This window comes from Colius striatus, chromosome 2, assembly GCF_028858725.1.
Source record: "Colius striatus isolate bColStr4 chromosome 2, bColStr4.1.hap1, whole genome shotgun sequence".
Lineage (NCBI taxonomy): Eukaryota > Metazoa > Chordata > Aves > Coliiformes > Coliidae > Colius > Colius striatus.
The window spans coordinates 70,392,749-70,410,218 of record NC_084760.1 but is presented as its reverse complement, the minus strand read 5'-3'; the positions used below and the strand labels follow the sequence as shown (position 1 = coordinate 70,410,218).

The 17,470-nt window shown below is 36.6% G+C and overlaps 1 protein-coding gene across 1 annotated transcript in view; it reads left to right on the top strand.

The window, feature by feature from the left end:
- RYR2 (ryanodine receptor 2) overlaps positions 1–17,470 on the top strand; it is a 430,121-nt gene that overhangs the window by 164,559 nt on the left and 248,092 nt on the right. The window contains exons 6-10 of the mRNA XM_061991036.1: positions 958–1,032; positions 3,344–3,422; positions 4,506–4,618; positions 13,502–13,601; positions 14,670–14,766. Of these exons, the coding sequence (XP_061847020.1) occupies positions 958–1,032; positions 3,344–3,422; positions 4,506–4,618; positions 13,502–13,601; positions 14,670–14,766 (464 nt within the window). The remainder of the gene's footprint in view (positions 1–957; positions 1,033–3,343; positions 3,423–4,505; positions 4,619–13,501; positions 13,602–14,669; positions 14,767–17,470) is intronic.

Below are 17,470 nucleotides of genomic sequence, written 5' to 3'. Positions count from 1 at the left end.
TTCATGAATGGTTAAACTGTTATAGATAAATAGAAATTGTAATGAAAATATTGTGAAAAAAAGTCATTGCAGTTTATTGGGATAAAAGTGGACTTTATTACATTCATTTTCTTTCTCTCAAGATTTATTCTGCATTTCTCAAGAGGAGCATTTGCTTGGGCCTGATTTCTGAATTTTCAGAACCCCCAAATCCTGTTGTGTTAGCTTGGATGTCTTTGAGCACTTCCCTGGCCTAGCAGATCAAGAATATTGTCTGATGGTATTAAATATTATTAATACTAGTAAATATAGATTTAAATATTACTATTAATATTAAATAGGATTAAGTATACTATTAAATACTATTTAATACTAAATACACTAAATACTAAATACACTCTGGGACAAGCAGTTTGGAGACTGACGATCTTCAGTGTGGTTGATATATCATTAATATTTTCTGATAAAACAGGGACAATAGTCTAGAAACTCCTTCTGCAGGCCTTTGTATAGGAAAGTATATCACTTGGAGGGAAAATGTGTGAATATGGAGAGATTTAACAATACGTAAGAGTGTAGAGGGTAATGTGACATGCCTCAAAGCCGTTCTTCTCTAGAAGCTACATGCTTTCAGCACAAGGAGGAAAGATTCAAGCTTCTAGAATATATTTTATACCAAATAGGTGGCAGTACAAAGTACACCATGTTCTCTGTTCAGTAAATTGAGCAATAAAATAGAAAGTTAGTAGCTTCTAGATTCACCTCTTCAAATTCTACCTTAGGTCAATATATTAAGAAGCAAACTGGAGAATACATTCATAAAACTACTTTCTTAAACTTATCCTTTAATAGCATTTTATCAGAAAATTGATTTCTCTGTTACAGTTTGTGTAGAGATTGACAAGGATTTTTTTTTCCTTTCTCAAAATCCCCATTTTATTACATCATACCAATTTATCATTTCTCTTTGTCTTTCAGTCTGCACAAGGTGGTGGTCATCGAACTTTACTCTATGGGCATGCAATCTTGCTCCGCCATTCCTACAGTGGCATGGTATGTAATGGACATTGATACCAGCAATGATTTCTTTTTTTGTATGAAAGTTGTGTTTGAAAAGTGCCCAGACTATTGCCGTTTACTGATACCTGGACAGTTATTCACATCAAAGAGACATTTTACGTGTGGTAATGTAAACCTTTGTGAAGGGTGGATGCTTGGAAATGTGAAACCAAGCTGATCATTGCCCAGGGAGGTTGTGAGGTCTCCTTCCTTCAAGATCTTCAAGACCCATCTGGACATGTTCCTATGTGACCTGACCTGCAGGGGGCTTGGACTAGATGATCTCTAAAGGTCCCTTCCAACCCCTACCATTCCATGATCATGACTAGCTAAGTGCTAAAACTAGGTCTGGCTCCATAGTGATGAGTTCTCTGTTCCTCAGTCTATTCTGAGTTAGTGAATTCTTATTTCTTTTCCTTTGGATATTGCATAAGCTATGACTGAGTCCATATGTTGAACATATGTTGGGGGATGAGTAGAAAAGGAAATTCCTTCTTGCACATATTTTGGACAGAAGCCGTATTCTTTAATTTCCTGAAGAACTGTGAGAGTTCCAAACTCCTTAACTAAAAGTCCTTGGGGTGAGATGGGATCCACCGAAGGGTACTGAGGGGGCTGGCAGAAGTGCTTGCCAAGCAGTTCTGGCTAAGTGGAGAGGTCCCAGTGGACTGAAGGTTGGCAAATGTACAACCCATCTACAAGAAGGGCCGGAAGGAGGATTCTGGGAACAAAGGCCTGTCAGCCTGATGTCAGTGCAAGAAAAAGTTATGTCACAGATCCGCCTGAGCATGACCAAGAGACACATGTAGGACAATTAAGGGTTCAAGCTCAGTTAACATGGTTTGGTCTGCTTGACCAACCTGATCACCTTCTATGACAAAGTGACCTGCCTAGTGAATGGGGGAGGGGCTGTGGATGTGGTCTTCCTGAACTTTAGTAAAGCCTTGGAAACAGTCTCACAAAAACTGTCTGGATGCCCGAGCCCAAAGAGTGATGGGGAATGGAGTAAAATCCGATTCACAGCTGATCACCAGTGGTGTTCCCCAGGGCTCAGTATTGGGACTTGTTCTGTTTAACATCTTTATCAATGGTCTGGATGAGTGGATTGAGTGCACCCTCAGTAAACTTGCTGATGATGCCAAGCTGGACAGGTGTGTAGGTATGCTTGAGGGCACAAGGCTCTTCAGAGAGACCTGGACAGGCTAGAGTCAGCTGAGGCCAATTGTATGAGGCCAATTGTAGAAAGCCAAGTTCTGGATCCTGCACTTGGGCCACAACAACCCCATGCAATGCTACAGGCTTAAGGCAGAGTGGCTAGAGAGCTGTCCAGTAGAAGAGGACCTGGGGTTCCTTTTCCCTCTCAAAATTGACAGCCAGCTGAATATGATCCAACAGTATGCTGAGGTGGCCAAGGGGCCGATGGCATCCAGACTTGTATCAGAAACAGTATGGCCAGCAACACCAAGGCAGTGATTGTCCCCCTGTACTCAGTGCAGATGAGGTTGCACCTCTAATACTGTGCTCAGTTCTGGGCCACTCTCTACGAGAATGACATAGAGGTTCTGTAGCGTGTCCAGAGATGGGCAACAAAGCTGGCGAAGGATCTGAAGAACATGTCTGATGAGGAGCAGCTAAGACAGATGGGCTTATTTAGCCTGGAGAAGAGGAGGCTGACAGAGTATATCACTTTCTACAGCTACCTGAAAGGAGATGAGATGGGAGTCAATCTCTTCTCTCCAGTAAAGAATGATAGGACAAGAGGAAATGGCCTCATGTTGTGCCAGGGAAAGTTTAGTATAGAGATTAGGAATAACTTTTTCACTGACAGGGATATTAAGCATTGGAACGGGCTGCCCAGGAAAGTGGTGGAGTCATTGTCCATGGAGATATTTAAAAGACACATCAATGAGGTGCTGAGGGACATGGCTTGATTTAGTGATAGGCCTGGAAGTGTTAGGTTAGTGGTTGGACTTGATGATATTAAAGGTCTTTCCCAATAGTAATGATTCTATGGTTCTAAGTTATGGTTCATGGAGCGCAACTAGCTCCTTTATTTCCACTCTTGATACTCTCATCTCAGTGGAAAGATAACCTGGATAGACCAGCTGGTTATTTTAGAAGTTCTGTTTTTGTCAAGTGGCCTTGAGTGCCATTCAGTTTATCAGGCATATACATTCTTGGTAGTAACTAGTGGGGATAATTTAAGAAGAGCTAATCCTGTGTTAGTAGATTGATGTTTTTTTATGTTTCAGTGGATTATCAGACATGAGCAGAACTAGTAATGCATACTTCTTTGTTTTGATAGTATCTATGCTGCCTCTCTACATCTCGATCTTCGATGGATAAGTTGGCATTTGATGTTGGATTGCAAGAGGACACAACAGGTAAACACCAGTTTAAAAGACAATATATAAGAATATTTTCATTTTTAAAATCTGAATGCAGACTTATAAATACATATACATCACGTAAAAATTAAGACTATCTTAAGGACTAAAGAAGCATAACTTAATATTTCTGTATTTATACATTATCTTATCTTTACATTTCCTAATAGATGATGGAATTTGTTTTCTATGACATATGTCTATTGTTATTTAGATATAAATTTATCATATTGAATATAAGTAAAAGAATATTCTACAGTTGTTATTCCTGTAGGAGCCTTCTGCTAATTTTTTTAAAACTTTTATTTTAAACACAGTATTATTTTAAATATTTCACTAAAGTTTTAGGACTGCTGGTGACTTGGATTTATTTGTATTTTTTAAGATTGATAAGCTTCTTACAATGGTGTAATTGTTTAATTGGAAATCATATTTGTTGGTTTTTAAAGCTTTGCTTTAGCTATGAGTAATAACAGTAATAACAGCAACAGTTGAGAAGTTGCAAGGTGAAAGATTTTTTCTGAAAAACATGCTCTTCGTTCAAGAATTATATCTGAAAGCAACATTTATTATGGGAACAGAATTTGTGACTTTAATAGTTATAATACAGTGGAAGAATGTAATTGAATTCAGATTTATGTGATTTTTAAAATATAATTTTAGGCAATATTGTAGATGCATTTTTTTTATTGCCCTTAGAAACAGATTGTTCCTCTTCTTTGTCCTAATTCTTGATGGAATATTCTTTGATGCCTTTCCCAGAACCTGGAATGAAAGTGACTTTTTAGCAAGAGCAGCCTGGACCAGGCTGCCTAAAGAACATAGAGAGCTGCCTTCTTACTCAGCTTTGGAATTGTTGTTCCAGAGGTCTTGCTGTCTTCTGCATATGTATATTACTTTAAGCCGATTTCCTGACAAAGTGGTGCAGGAAAAATATTAGTTATTGAAAACACATGGACACTTGACTTACCGAACTGAAAATTGGGTCAGAACTTTAAGACTGGGGTAAATGTATAATAACAGTATGTTGTACATTTTCTTTCTAATTTCTTTCTCTGCTATTATTCAATAATAATATAGGTGAGGCATGCTGGTGGACCATCCATCCTGCTTCCAAGCAAAGATCAGAAGGAGAAAAAGTGCGTGTTGGTGATGATCTTATTTTAGTCAGTGTCTCTTCAGAAAGATATTTGGTAAGTTCTGCAAAAATACCCGTTCAGTGCTTTCTCCATAGGTAAAAAAAACCCAGTATAGTTTAAAGTTCAAACTTGTATGTCATACTGTTTTGCAAACTGAGACACTGAAGATATGGAAAATTTGACATTGATATGTTACTGAGCTATTTTGTGTTCATTTTGATAGCAGAATAGAAGTTGAAAAATTTACTAATGAAGAAAAAAAGAAATTATAGAAAAAAGAAATCTGTCCAAATTGCTTAATTGAGGTGTTTAGACTCCCTGTGGATATTCAGAGGGTAACAGCACTATCATGTATGTGTTAAAATTTTATACCAAAATTTTGGAATGTTGAACTTAGGTACATAGCATTTTGTGGGCTTGGATTCTCAAAATTGTCCTATGTACATTTATACAGTAAGAGTCATGATGCTCACTTCAGAGAATGATTTTTCTCAATGCATATACTGCAAAATATGCAAAATGTGCAAAATATCGATATACTAAAAATCATAGAATCATAGAATGGTAGGGGTTGGAAGGGACCATTAGAGATCATCTAGTCCAACACCCCTGCAGAAGCAGGTTCACCTAAATCAGGTCACATAGGAATATGTCCAGGCACGTCTTGAAGACCTTGAAGGAAGGAGACACCATAACCCCTCTGGGCAGTTCCTGCTCCATCACCCTCATAGTGAAATAGTTTTTTCTTATGTTTAAGTTATATTTTTAAATTATGTTAGATTACATATATTTAATAATATATAAAAATATAAATATATAAATATATAAAGTATATAAAATATATTAAAACTTAATATTTTCAGTGTAGAGAGCAATGGCACAAATCTATGTTCTTGGTGTTTTAATCTCTGTGTTATAGTCTTAAAGTAGTTTTGAGCTAGGTTTTAGTTGATAATTCCTAAACCTATTTTGGTTACACAGCTCTGCTTTGATAGTAATGTGCAAGGATTCAGCAAATTAATTCCACTCTTACGTGCAGTCACCCTCACATTTTTATGAAGAGGTGTTTTTTCCAGACTAAATTAAGAGCTGGTGTACTGTGTAGCTTCATGATCATATTTGCATTTTTGCTGCTACTCAGTAATTATATTAGTGCTGTCAATAAACAATGACACTTTCATGAAACTTAGAGTTGATACAAAATTGAATTAACCAGTTACCAATGAGTTAATACTTTTTCATGAAAACCATCTTTCCATCTGAACCTGTTTGTCTTAATCCATTAGGCTGGCTAAAAATAGCTTCAAAGGATGTAACTTCTAAAATAATCAGTGTTGTCATTTAGAGAGCAGCATCATGTTATAGCTCCTACTTTCTACCACACTTGAAAGAATTTAGCAAATCATACCTTTTACAGTAGTTAGGACTATGGAGAGATTAAGTTATTTTTATGAATCCACCCGAGACCAAATAGATTATGTTGAGAAACACTTTTTCTAAGTGTGAGGAGTTCCCTGGATGGGTCCCTTGACAGAGAATAATGTTCAGCAGAATGCTGATAGTTAGGTTTATGTACATTGTGTATTTATGTTTAAAACCATAGGAAGAGGTAAATTTTCTCTCAGATATTCTATGTCAATATGGTGTTAGGAAGAGGACTGGAAGAGGATTTTATAATGCAATATTGTTCTATTTTCAAGCAACTTGGTAATTCTCTCCAAATTTAGACAAATAAGTTAACAGTGCTGGGGCAGAGATGTGCATGTAAAAATAAAAAATTAGTTGAGTTCATTCACAGAGGCATGGCCTTTTGAAAATGTAGTAAAATCTTAGTTTAATTTGTGTAATACAAGGGGGTAGGAGAACTATGTCAGCTTCATTATTCTTCCAGTTCTATGAGTGCAGCTTAGTAACTTTTTTTTCCTATTAACTTTGTGATTTTATTATCTCAGTGTAGGCAGTAGATTAGTAGTTATACCTAATTTGGTTGGCAACCACTATTAAGTACTAAGATATAAGACTTTTCTATAGTTCCCTTCCCTACTTTCTGTCTAAGAAAAGACTTTGAGACAATTTGCTTTACTTTTTTGCCCTGAAGAGTCATCTTTTTAATTTCAGGGAACAAGAGCCAAACTGATAGGAAGATTTTAAGGATGAGAGATGTGGATTTTGGCTGTTTGTAGACTCACAGCAATGTCCCCAGACAAGTTGCTGTGATTCTCATTCTCCCTATCTATCCAATAGGCTTTTTCTGTGTAGAATTCCTGAGGAAAACCACTTAGATAAAGACTTGTGGTGTTATGTAACACGAGCTGCACTACTGACAGATCCTTTGGAGAGGAAACTTGGCTCTGCTGAACCCTATTAGCATAAAAAGAAAAGATCTGCTATAAATACTGCCATCATTTAAGTTCAAGCCAAAGTTGCTTTGTTTCTTCTCTTAAGGCAGTGCAGCCCAATGAACAGATGCAATATTTCCAGCATCTTTATCCATTACATAATATCCTGTACCCCTGCAGTGAGGTTTGCCTATGCCTATTGTTAATTATATACCATGTTTTCTTTCGGAATTGACAATTTTCAATAGTTTATAAATTCAATTAATTGTAATTTCTTTCAAATTCATGAAGCCTCTGGATAACTCGATCTTTCAAACATAATTCAAGAAAAAAATAATTAGACCTGAAGCTGAAATAGTAAATTCATAAATAAAAATGAAAATTAGTATCAATGAGGTCAGTGTTATTGTCAATAACAGAAAGAGGGAAAAAATCCCCAACTTTGTATCTACAGTGTACTGAATTCAATATACTACAACAGTTTCTGTACTTTGCCAGTTCCTGAGTTGCTGTCCAGAGTATAGTGCTGCATCATGCAAGTCTGTGAACAAGCCTTGATGTTTATTTCTTTGACTTAACTGATTTTTTTTATTTAGTTAGTTTTTTAATATTGGAAACTAGTAGGAAACTGATTGGAAACTTTCCTTTTATGCGTAAGCTTTTCCTTGAAGATTTTTGTCATGGCTAACTGATGACAGAGTCCCTTTTCAAAAGTAACATCATCCAAATTAGATTAAATTATTTGAAAGATGGAGCTGATATCTGTCATTTTTCCTGGACAGGAGGACAGATTCCTGAATATTGGAAAGGCATTCTTTATGCATCCTTTTGCATTGGTGCAATTGGAACATGAAACACAACAGCATGTGATTTTTTTTGTGGTGGTTGTTGGGGATTTTTAAAATAAAACGTTTTCTATTTTCTTTTCTCCTCCTTTTTTTTTTTTTTCTAAGAGCATGAAACTCAATATTGGACTTTGCTTTATTCTCTGTAAAGTTCGCAATTCCATCATTTGTTTTTTGTTGAAAAATAGTAAAATTGGTTTTTCTTAAAAATAATTTGAATCTGCATAAATAAACCTGAAATTAATGGAACCAAGTTAGTGTTGAGCTGCTCTGTTACACTGATCATAATGTACTTCTTACAGAGTCTTTATAAAATTGAAATGCTATTGTAGGGGCTGTTAGATCTTCCCAGTAGTTGAAATTGTCATGATGCTCTGGAAAAGTCCTATTTCTAAGTGCTTGTATTCATTGCTTGTCATGTAAGAAAACTACTTCTTAGAAATAGTAGTATCTATTTCTGGGTTAGTTTTCCTGTTGTTGTTTTTTTTTTATTAGTGTGGGATAAGGTTTTTTTAGTCCACTCAGAAGACATCAGACATCACTGAGCTTGAACACAGGGATAAAAAAAAAATTCGTATAATTAAGAAAATTCATCTTGTATTTTTAAGTCGAGCATCTTATGTTTTATAACAAGCACAGGAGATAAGGAGTGTTCTTGATGTCACAGATGTACTTTTTGCTAACTTCAAAAAAGGAAGAAAAATTCTTGTTGCTTACACAGTAAAGAAACATTAACAGAATAAAGACACATTCTACTGAAATGATGCAGCTTGATTATGCCGAGGGAAGATTTACAAGAATTTTCTTTTCAGTAGCTGAAAGTCTAATGACTTTGTCTAGTGTGAGCTAGACCTCTTGCACCTCCTATATGTTAATGAACTGTTTAAACTCCCTCTACAGCAAATAATGAAAGACACCCCAACCCTTGTGGAACCCAATGGGTGGTTCAAGGCAGGGATGAAGTCAGGCATCCTTGGGGAATGAAGCTGTACTGACAGTTGAGAACTCAGTATTTTATGTGCTGTCAGTGATTTGCTGTCACTTAAAACATGTGGAGGAGGAAACTATGGCAAATAGAAGGAACAAAAGGCAGGTGATAGAGACAGGAGCCTGGAACTAAAGTAGGAAGGAGTGGGACTTGACTGGCTGAAAAGATTGGCAGGTGAAGGCAGGCAGGCAGTAAGTCATCTGGGATAAGAAGCTGGTAACAAGGGAGGAGTGGGCTCCTGCTGTTAAAGTTGTGTAAGAAATTTGGGCAGAAAACATGTGCTGTTTTGGCAGGGAGAACTGTTAAAAGAACCAGTGGAGGGAGACTAGGAATGAAAGATGACCAGAGAGATCTGTAGAGGAGGAGTGGGTCGGCTGGGGAGAACCAAACTGCTGGACAAAGACCCAGAGAGAAGAAAGGTCTAGGGACAAGAAATGAGGGAACTGAGGACCAGGAGATGTGTTGAGTCTCTGCAAAGAAATCTGATGCTGACTGACATGGAAAGGAAAAGGCTGAGTAAGAAAAAAGCCAAAAGACTGTGCTGAGTCTTTGTAGGCCTGAGGAGAATCTTTTAAAGTAGGAAGGAGGTCCTAATTCTGAGCGATAAGGTAGGCTGTAGCTGCACTGGGAAGCTGAATTGACTAGATGACAGAAAATGGAATAAATATTTGGATTAAATGTTTGGAGAAGAAAAGAGAGTGGAAAAGTGTCTAATTGTAATAAATGATAATAATTTGGAAGCATGGTACCTGACATACTTAAGACTTTTTGTGGTTATAGCACAGAAGAAAAGTCAATATAAAGAGGAAGACTGCAGACTACCCCCATCTCCCTTCTGTGAAATCCTTTTGCTTCCCTGCCATGTATCTTCAATTACCTCCTATTGCCTATGAGATAGTGGACGAAATGATTCTCAGAGGCTGAGTTGTAATGGTAATTTTTGTATATCTGTGGCTTGTAGCGACTGTACTCTCTTTTGTTGATAGTACATTTACGCTGAGTGGAGGGGCTGGAATCGGCTAGTAGAGTGCTAGCAATTCCCTTTATCAATGGAAATAATTCTCTTTGCTTGTGGTTTTGCTGGCCAACTGTTTAAATCACTTCAGAGAAATTCAATGAAACCAGGATTTTGTAGAGCTTTAAACTCATCTAAAATTTCCCTGTCTTTGCTACTTTAGGTCAAAACTTAGATTGCTTTTTTTTATTCTACACTATAGTTATACCTGTGTTTATTCAAACTTTTAAAGAATTCACAGATGTTTCAATGAATATAAATGTATTGTCACTTCTAGACATAAACACAGAAACCTAATGAAAATTTTATTTTGAAGCAATGTGGTTGATGCTGTTGTTCTGTGCAGTACTTTAGCACTGTGGAAAATGCTCTGGCTCAAATGCAGCACTCAAAATGTACAAGAAAAAAACCCCAACACTTTTCTTTATTCTTTTTCTTTTGGTGTTCTTGCTGTTTGGACTGGCCTGAGGTTGAAGGCAGAGGCATCGTAGTGTAAATTGCAAATGGATACTGTTAGATGAAATGTAGATATTGACACATCTTAGTTAAGTGAGAGCCTGAAGCAAAAGCTTTCCTGTCTTTCTGTTTTTCTCTTTGCATATGTGCACGTTTTGGAGAACAGAAACTTTGTGGCAGACTGACTGTGAAATTTAAAATATATCAACTTGTTATTTTGAGCTATTGAAAATGAATTTATACTGCTGTTATGTTTTAGGCCTGTATAGGAAAAGAACCACAATCAGCCATAAGTACCAAGGGCCTTTGGAACTCCCTAAGCATGGGGAGGCCTCAGTCGCCACTTACGGTCCCAGGAAAAGCAGACAAGACTACTCTAATTGGGGAAGAAAACAGAAATTAATTTAATCCACCTCCAACCAAAAACGTAAAAACCAAAAACATGACAAACAGAAAATACCACAGAGTGATACAATGATGAAGAGCACAACCAGCCCTTTAAGACCACCTTCTCCCCACCCCTCCTCTCTTCTGGGGATCCTTCCTGCCTGAACAGGTCTGGGTGACAGGGAATGGGGCTTTTGGTTGCTGTTTTCCAAATGGCTCGACACTTGTCTCTTCTCAGGGCAGATGGATTTGGACACTTTGATGTGCATTCATCCGGAGGGCTGCAGCTTCTCTCCACCTCCTCTGTGGGCCTCTGCAGCCTGCAGGCTCTCCAGCATGGCCTGTGCCATGGCCACTTCCTCACACAGTCCAGACGCGCTCACTCGGAGCTGCTGGTGGCTCTCAGTCCTGCCATTGCTGTCCATGGGTTGCAGGGGCACAGCCTGTTTTCTCACCATGGGCTACAGAGGAGTCTCTGATCTGGTGCTCCTCCTTCCTTTCTCCTTCTCTTTCTGTGGGGTCACCCCCATCTTGTACCATACCTTCTCCAACTGCAGATCTACCTTCTTAAATAATGATGGCAGAGATGCCAGATTGACTTGGCTGGGCTGGAGGTGGTTCCACCTCAGAGCTGGGAGATGTTTTGAGAACTGCCCACTGGGACCAGCACTGCAATCCCCTCCCGTTACCAAGCAACAAGCGGCTCCACACAAACCCATGAAAGTTTTTGAAATAAGCTGATGAAGAGTTCTTGTGTAAATTACCATCTGATTTCTAAGCTCTCCAGTGAGGTTGAATACACTATGTTTTCTTGAAGACCTAGAAGCAGAAATGTTATTGTGTTACTTTTCTGCAGGGCCGTACAGAGTTTATAACACCATGGTGTTATACTTTTGCCAGATACTCTGTTACACTGGCTAGCAAAAATCTATGTAGTAGCTATGGAGACTGTGCAGCATCACTATGAGTGTCATGTTGACATCCTGGACGTTGCTATATGGAATTTGATTCTTTTTCATAGTTTTATTGTGCTGAACAAAACCAAGCAGTTAATTTTCAAATAAGTTATAGAGAGGCAGCAAATTCCTTTAAAACAACATGAAAATTGTCAAGAGTAGCACTGAAAAGTTAGGAAATGCCAGGATTAAGACTGACATCTCTAATCTGTTGGGATTTTAATTTTGATGTATATCAAAATGTAGAGTCAAATGAATGGATAAAAATAAAAGGTGCTCTGAAGAGAAATATCAGCAATGTATTTTTTTTCACTGTCCTATCTATATAAAGGTACACTACTTCAGTCAATGCCATTGTGTATTCATTACAAGTTCATTAACATGTACAAAGCACACAATCACAAGAAGCACTGTGTTGATTGCAGATCAAAATGACAGAGGAGTTATCCTCTTCTTCTTTTGTTTACCCATAATGACATGTTTTCCTCAAAAAGTAATATTCCTACTTCACCATACTAGATCAACTGCTTATTCCTAAATCCCAAAATAATGGCCTATGGGACCAAAATGAGACCAGAGGCTTGCGGGGGATTGTAATGTCTCAGCCTGGTCTGCCGTTGACTATATTATATTATGCAGGATGGGGAAAATAAGAGTTCAAGTGGTGGTTTCTTCATTGGGCATCCTCCATTACATGTTCTGAATAACTGCTGGTGCAGTGGAAGCACAGCTTTTGTGAGATCTCTTAATTTTTATGTCATTAACTGTTATGAGAGCCTTCTAAATGAGCTGATGTGCTATTTCTTGTACTGCTGTATAGGTAGAAGATGTGCAGACAGGAAGACAGAAGAACTCTACATGTCGTTGGGAATCTATCCCCTTCTGACTTCCACTACCATTTCACTAACCATCTTTTGTATGGTTATTAATTTTACAGAGAAAGTGTTGGTCGTAACACACAGAAGCAGAGACCAATACTACTGTATAAATGAGATTACTGTTCAGGAGTTTAAAATAAAATTTTGGTAAAATGTCTAAATATTACTGCACTTAAAATGTTACCTGGTAGGATAGTTTACTTCAAAGCAGATGCTTATTTATAGAATGCTTAGTTCCTTAAGCTTACATAAGATTATGCTTGGCACTAACAATGGAACTGACTGGGATTTGAGACAAAGGATTTTGCATGCATGCAATATATAATACCTTGGGATTAGAATTTCTGAGACAATAATGTTACTGAACTAATTGGAACACACACACTAAGAATTCTGAGTAGAGTGAGCAGCTGTGGCACTCACTATGAAAACCTGCAGCTTTGGCAGAAGACAGAGAGTAACACTATGAAAGAGGAATTGAATTGCTTATATTGATTCGATTAATAATTGAATGCTTAGGTAGGAAGCCAGCCTTTCAGGAAAAGATAATTTCAGATTGTCTTGGATCATGAAAACTTTGTGCAAGAATATATTTTAAGAACACAAATCTTACAAATTTGATCACTTGATTTCTTTGACCTAATGGTGCTTTCAGAAAGCCAGTGGCCCACAAGAAATTGTGAAGTGATGAGTTATGCTTGAAATTAATGTTACATCCCAATATTCAACTTTTGAAAAATCTTATTGAGTATAGAAGGAAGAACATCAGTGTAAGAATCCCATAGCATTTAATCATCAGTTCTTCAGAGTGTTTGCTGTGATCTAACACCCCAAACAGCTGACTATTCTGTGTGATTTATGTATGTGTCTGAGGCAAATTCACTGTTATTGTTCTAGCTTTATTTCCAGTGTACTTTGAAGAGTACCCTGGTCTGACTTTGTGTTTACTTATACAGTCAATAGGAACAATTTTCATATGAAAGGAGCAAGAGAATGTTTGATAATATTATTGTATCCTGTATTGAGATTTATAATTAACCCTAAATAAAAGCACCTCTTTCTCCTGATTTTAGCATCTCTCTTATGGAAATGGTAGCTTACATGTTGATGCAGCTTTCCAGCAGACACTCTGGAGTGTAGCACCAATCAGTTCAGGAAGTGAAGTTGCCCAAGGTAAGATTGACTCAACTTTATTTGAAAGACTGATTGCAACTGAAGTATCTGAAAAATGAAATTATTCTACCAAGTGTGGGAGTAAGTTTCTCTTATATAAACATTCAATCCAATAAATAAATATACAAGTGTTCTGAAAACAGAGGGAAATTTATACTGAATGTGATACTGCTAATTTTCTATGGACTTTTTTTCCCCTAAATACTGAACAGCTCATTCAAATTTTGTTTTGTTGAGGCATGATAACATTCATAACTTTTTTTTTTTTTAATGACCTTGGTCCTGGTTAGAAATACTATCTTGGATTATTCTGATGCATGCAGTCACGCTTATGTGTTCCTGAGACTGAATGAAAAATGGGCAAGAGGACTGGAAGCAGGATGTTGAATTGTTGTATTGTAGGAGTTAAGACTGGGAATAGTTTTGTGGGGAACACATGGTTGGGAAGAAAAACAAAAGGAAAGGAAGGACAAAAAGAGACAAGCTAGAACAACTTTCAGAATTTATTTTATTTAGGAATTAAGAATTCTTTTTTTTAATACTACTTCTCACATGAAAGGACAAGGATCCCTGAATTCATGTCATGCTACTTCTGCAGAGAAGGAAAAAACAATTGTCTTTTTCTGAAAACTCTGTCATGATGTAAAGCCTAATGATTTCTAGTTTTCTACAGAATAATTGTTTTGAGTAGGTATTTTTAAAAGCACTACACTGAAATTTCTCATCAGTTCTTTTTATCTGACACATTTGAAACCACAGGGCAGTACTTCCTTCCTTGTTTCTATTGGATCAATCTTTTTCTGAATTTTGCTAATTCTGAAGAATGTCCTCTGTGGCTCTTTCTGATCCACCCTTTCTTACTTGTTTGCTGACTTGGAGGTTTTCTTACTTGGCAATGTTCAGCTGGACAAGGGTACAAGATACCTCACCTTTCTTCTGACTCTTTTTTTTAAAAAAGTAACACAAAATACCAAGATAAGCCTGATAGTATTTATTGTAGTTTGAACTATAGTTTTATCTATCGCTGTGTTCAGACAAATGCCCTTGTTTTTCTCCCTTTATTCAAAGGATATCTGATAGGAGGGGATGTTCTGAGGTTATTACATGGTCACATGGATGAATGTTTGACAGTCCCTTCAGGTGAACATGGAGAAGAACAAAGAAGGTAGGTTTACAGCTTATAACTAAATAATAATGAATGTCACTGAATCAATATTGTGTCACTGATAGCAGAGATTTTTGAAGGATTTTGTAATGAGGTATATTAGAAGAAGGAATAGTGTTGAGATGAACTTTGGACACAAGTCACTTGCATTTTCTTTTCAGTATTGTTCAAGTCCAATTTCACTTACCAGGTGTAAAAGCAGTAGTGATTTTTCATAACTTACTGTTGTCTTTACTGACTTAAAAACATGGTGAATGAGTCAGTTTCTTTACTGCTGCTTTTTCTGTAGTCACAAAAAGTTCCTCAGCACAGAGTATGACAGGATTACACTAATCTGACTGTACCTGTCATGGTAGTCTAGAAATCTATGGTTATTTGCTTGACTAAAGGAATCCTAGAATGGAAGTATACAAGCAATGACAATCAGGTATGTGTCTGTCTCAGTTAACTAACAAATAAAAATGTTGAGAAGACTAGCACTGAAGAAGGCATGGCTTAGTGGACAGATTACATGGATGAATCAAAGTTCTGTTTATTTGCTCTGCTAAAATATACTCTAAGATTCTTTTCAGTAGGGCAGTGTCATATGGTTTATTCCTAACTTCATCCTGATGATTGCTAAATGACAATGTTGATTTTGGAGTAGTTTGTTTAATTCCGCATACTGTCATTTCTATGACAAAGCAAGTGCTATTCATTCATTTCTAAAATGAGAAATGTACTTTTTTATTCAATTTCATTGATATGTGTAAAGATAAGAACAAGACACTGGAAGCTCTCAAAGAAATATAGAAAAAATCTTCTATGAATTTTTAAATGTTAATGGGAAAATCTTCAGAGTTCTCTTATACCTTTCCTGGCTATTTCTCATTTTTTACAGAAGATATTTCAAAATGTTGACACTTAAAATGTAATTGGTTCATGTTTTAATTTTAGTTACTATGTGATAGATCCATTACAGCTTGGAGTTTCTGGCTGCTCTTATCTTCACCCTGAAAATGATGAAAATAAACTTAAGAAATAGACATGATCTTACAGTGTTTGCTCTTACTTCATTCTAACTCCTGAAAAATTCCTTTGAAAACTTGTAATTAGAGTATTTGCAGATTTATGAGATGATCAAGCACTTCAGTAATTAACATTAATGCTTAAATACCCCCTAATAATCTGTGTTTTCAACAGGACTAGTATTATATATAAACCACAATAAAGGACTGTGCAGTTGCAAGTTAAGAAAAAAATAATTTTATCTGCTTATGCATTCCCATCATGCATCTTTTTGTCTTGTTCATTTCTTAAGCTGCAGGCCAATTCCATAAACATACCAGATAGTTGTTATTCTTTTTGCAGTGCCTATCTTTTCTCCTATTCGACTAGTACCTCGCAAGAAGCAGAGCTTGTAAACAACAAAGAGTACCTGTATCTTTTTATTTCCTGATAGCAATACTGAGAATCACTGCATTTCAGTGCTTTATAAAGAAACAGATTTGACCTTCCAAAGTGTACTGCACAGTTTGTCTTCTTAAATTATTAGTAAATTTAATATTGCTTAAAACCTCCATAGTTCTATCTCTAGTTAGGATTCTTGCTTATTCAAAATATTATCTAAAAGGATAATTGGTAACTTCTTTCAGTTTTCAGTACGTATGCGTACCTTATTTCAGTGTGTCGTATTTAACTCCTGGTAGGATTACGTTAAAAAATATGGGTAGTTTTGGCAGGTAGGAAATTGAAATATAAACTATTTTGCCTTTAATTTTATTTTAAGTTCTGTAACTTCTTCACATAAGTCATGGTAAAGTATGATATATTTGGAGTATAATAATTCTGCATTATCCTTTCATTGCTGTTCCAAATAGTCTGCTCATAGATTACTGTGGTTGTGCTTGGTTTGTTTTGTTCCAGCGATTGCCTCAAGCAGCTCTGCTCTGCAGAATGGCAGCATAAAGGAGCATTGAGAAGTTCCTTATCTGTTGTGACTCACTAATTCCTCTATTACATATTTATTTTTCAGCAAAGGCCTCCTCTTACGCATTTTCAAATAAATAAAAGATCAGACAGTCCTAAAAGAAAAGTTTTATTTCATACTGTCACCTGGTATCTAATCTTGGGAATGAGTAAATTGTTTTTGTGTGAAGGATCCTATCTACTGTTTTCCTCTATTCTTAGAACATTGATACAGTTACATAAATTTAAATATTGAAGTGTTTCAGATATTACCAGAAGTCTTAAATATAATACATATTCTCAGACTGGTTATACTTAGCATTTAGGACAGTGGAGACCTTCAGTATAGTGATAGTACAGGTACTGTATTCATGATTACCTAACAAAGCTTCCTCTGAGGTAAGGTCATCCAAATCTGCACTGGAAGAAGCTTCATACAGTGGCAGAATCAGTCATATAAAAAGCTCATAAATTTCAGTTCCATGTCTCAGAATTTTTTTCTGAACATGTACTGTGTTTCCTTTCTTAATTGTTGCACTTGTATGTCTGTCCATGTGGTCCTTAAATTGTGCTACCATGATCACTAGAAGGCAGGGTAGAATCATGGTATTTTTGGAAGAGGAACTTTGGTATTGAGTGGTGAGACACAATTGCACCACAAGCAATGTCTTGGTGCATTTAAATTCCCAATGAAGATTATACCTGGGAGAACTGGTCTGCTGCTGCTATCCATCTGAATTCAGTCAAAATTGTTGAG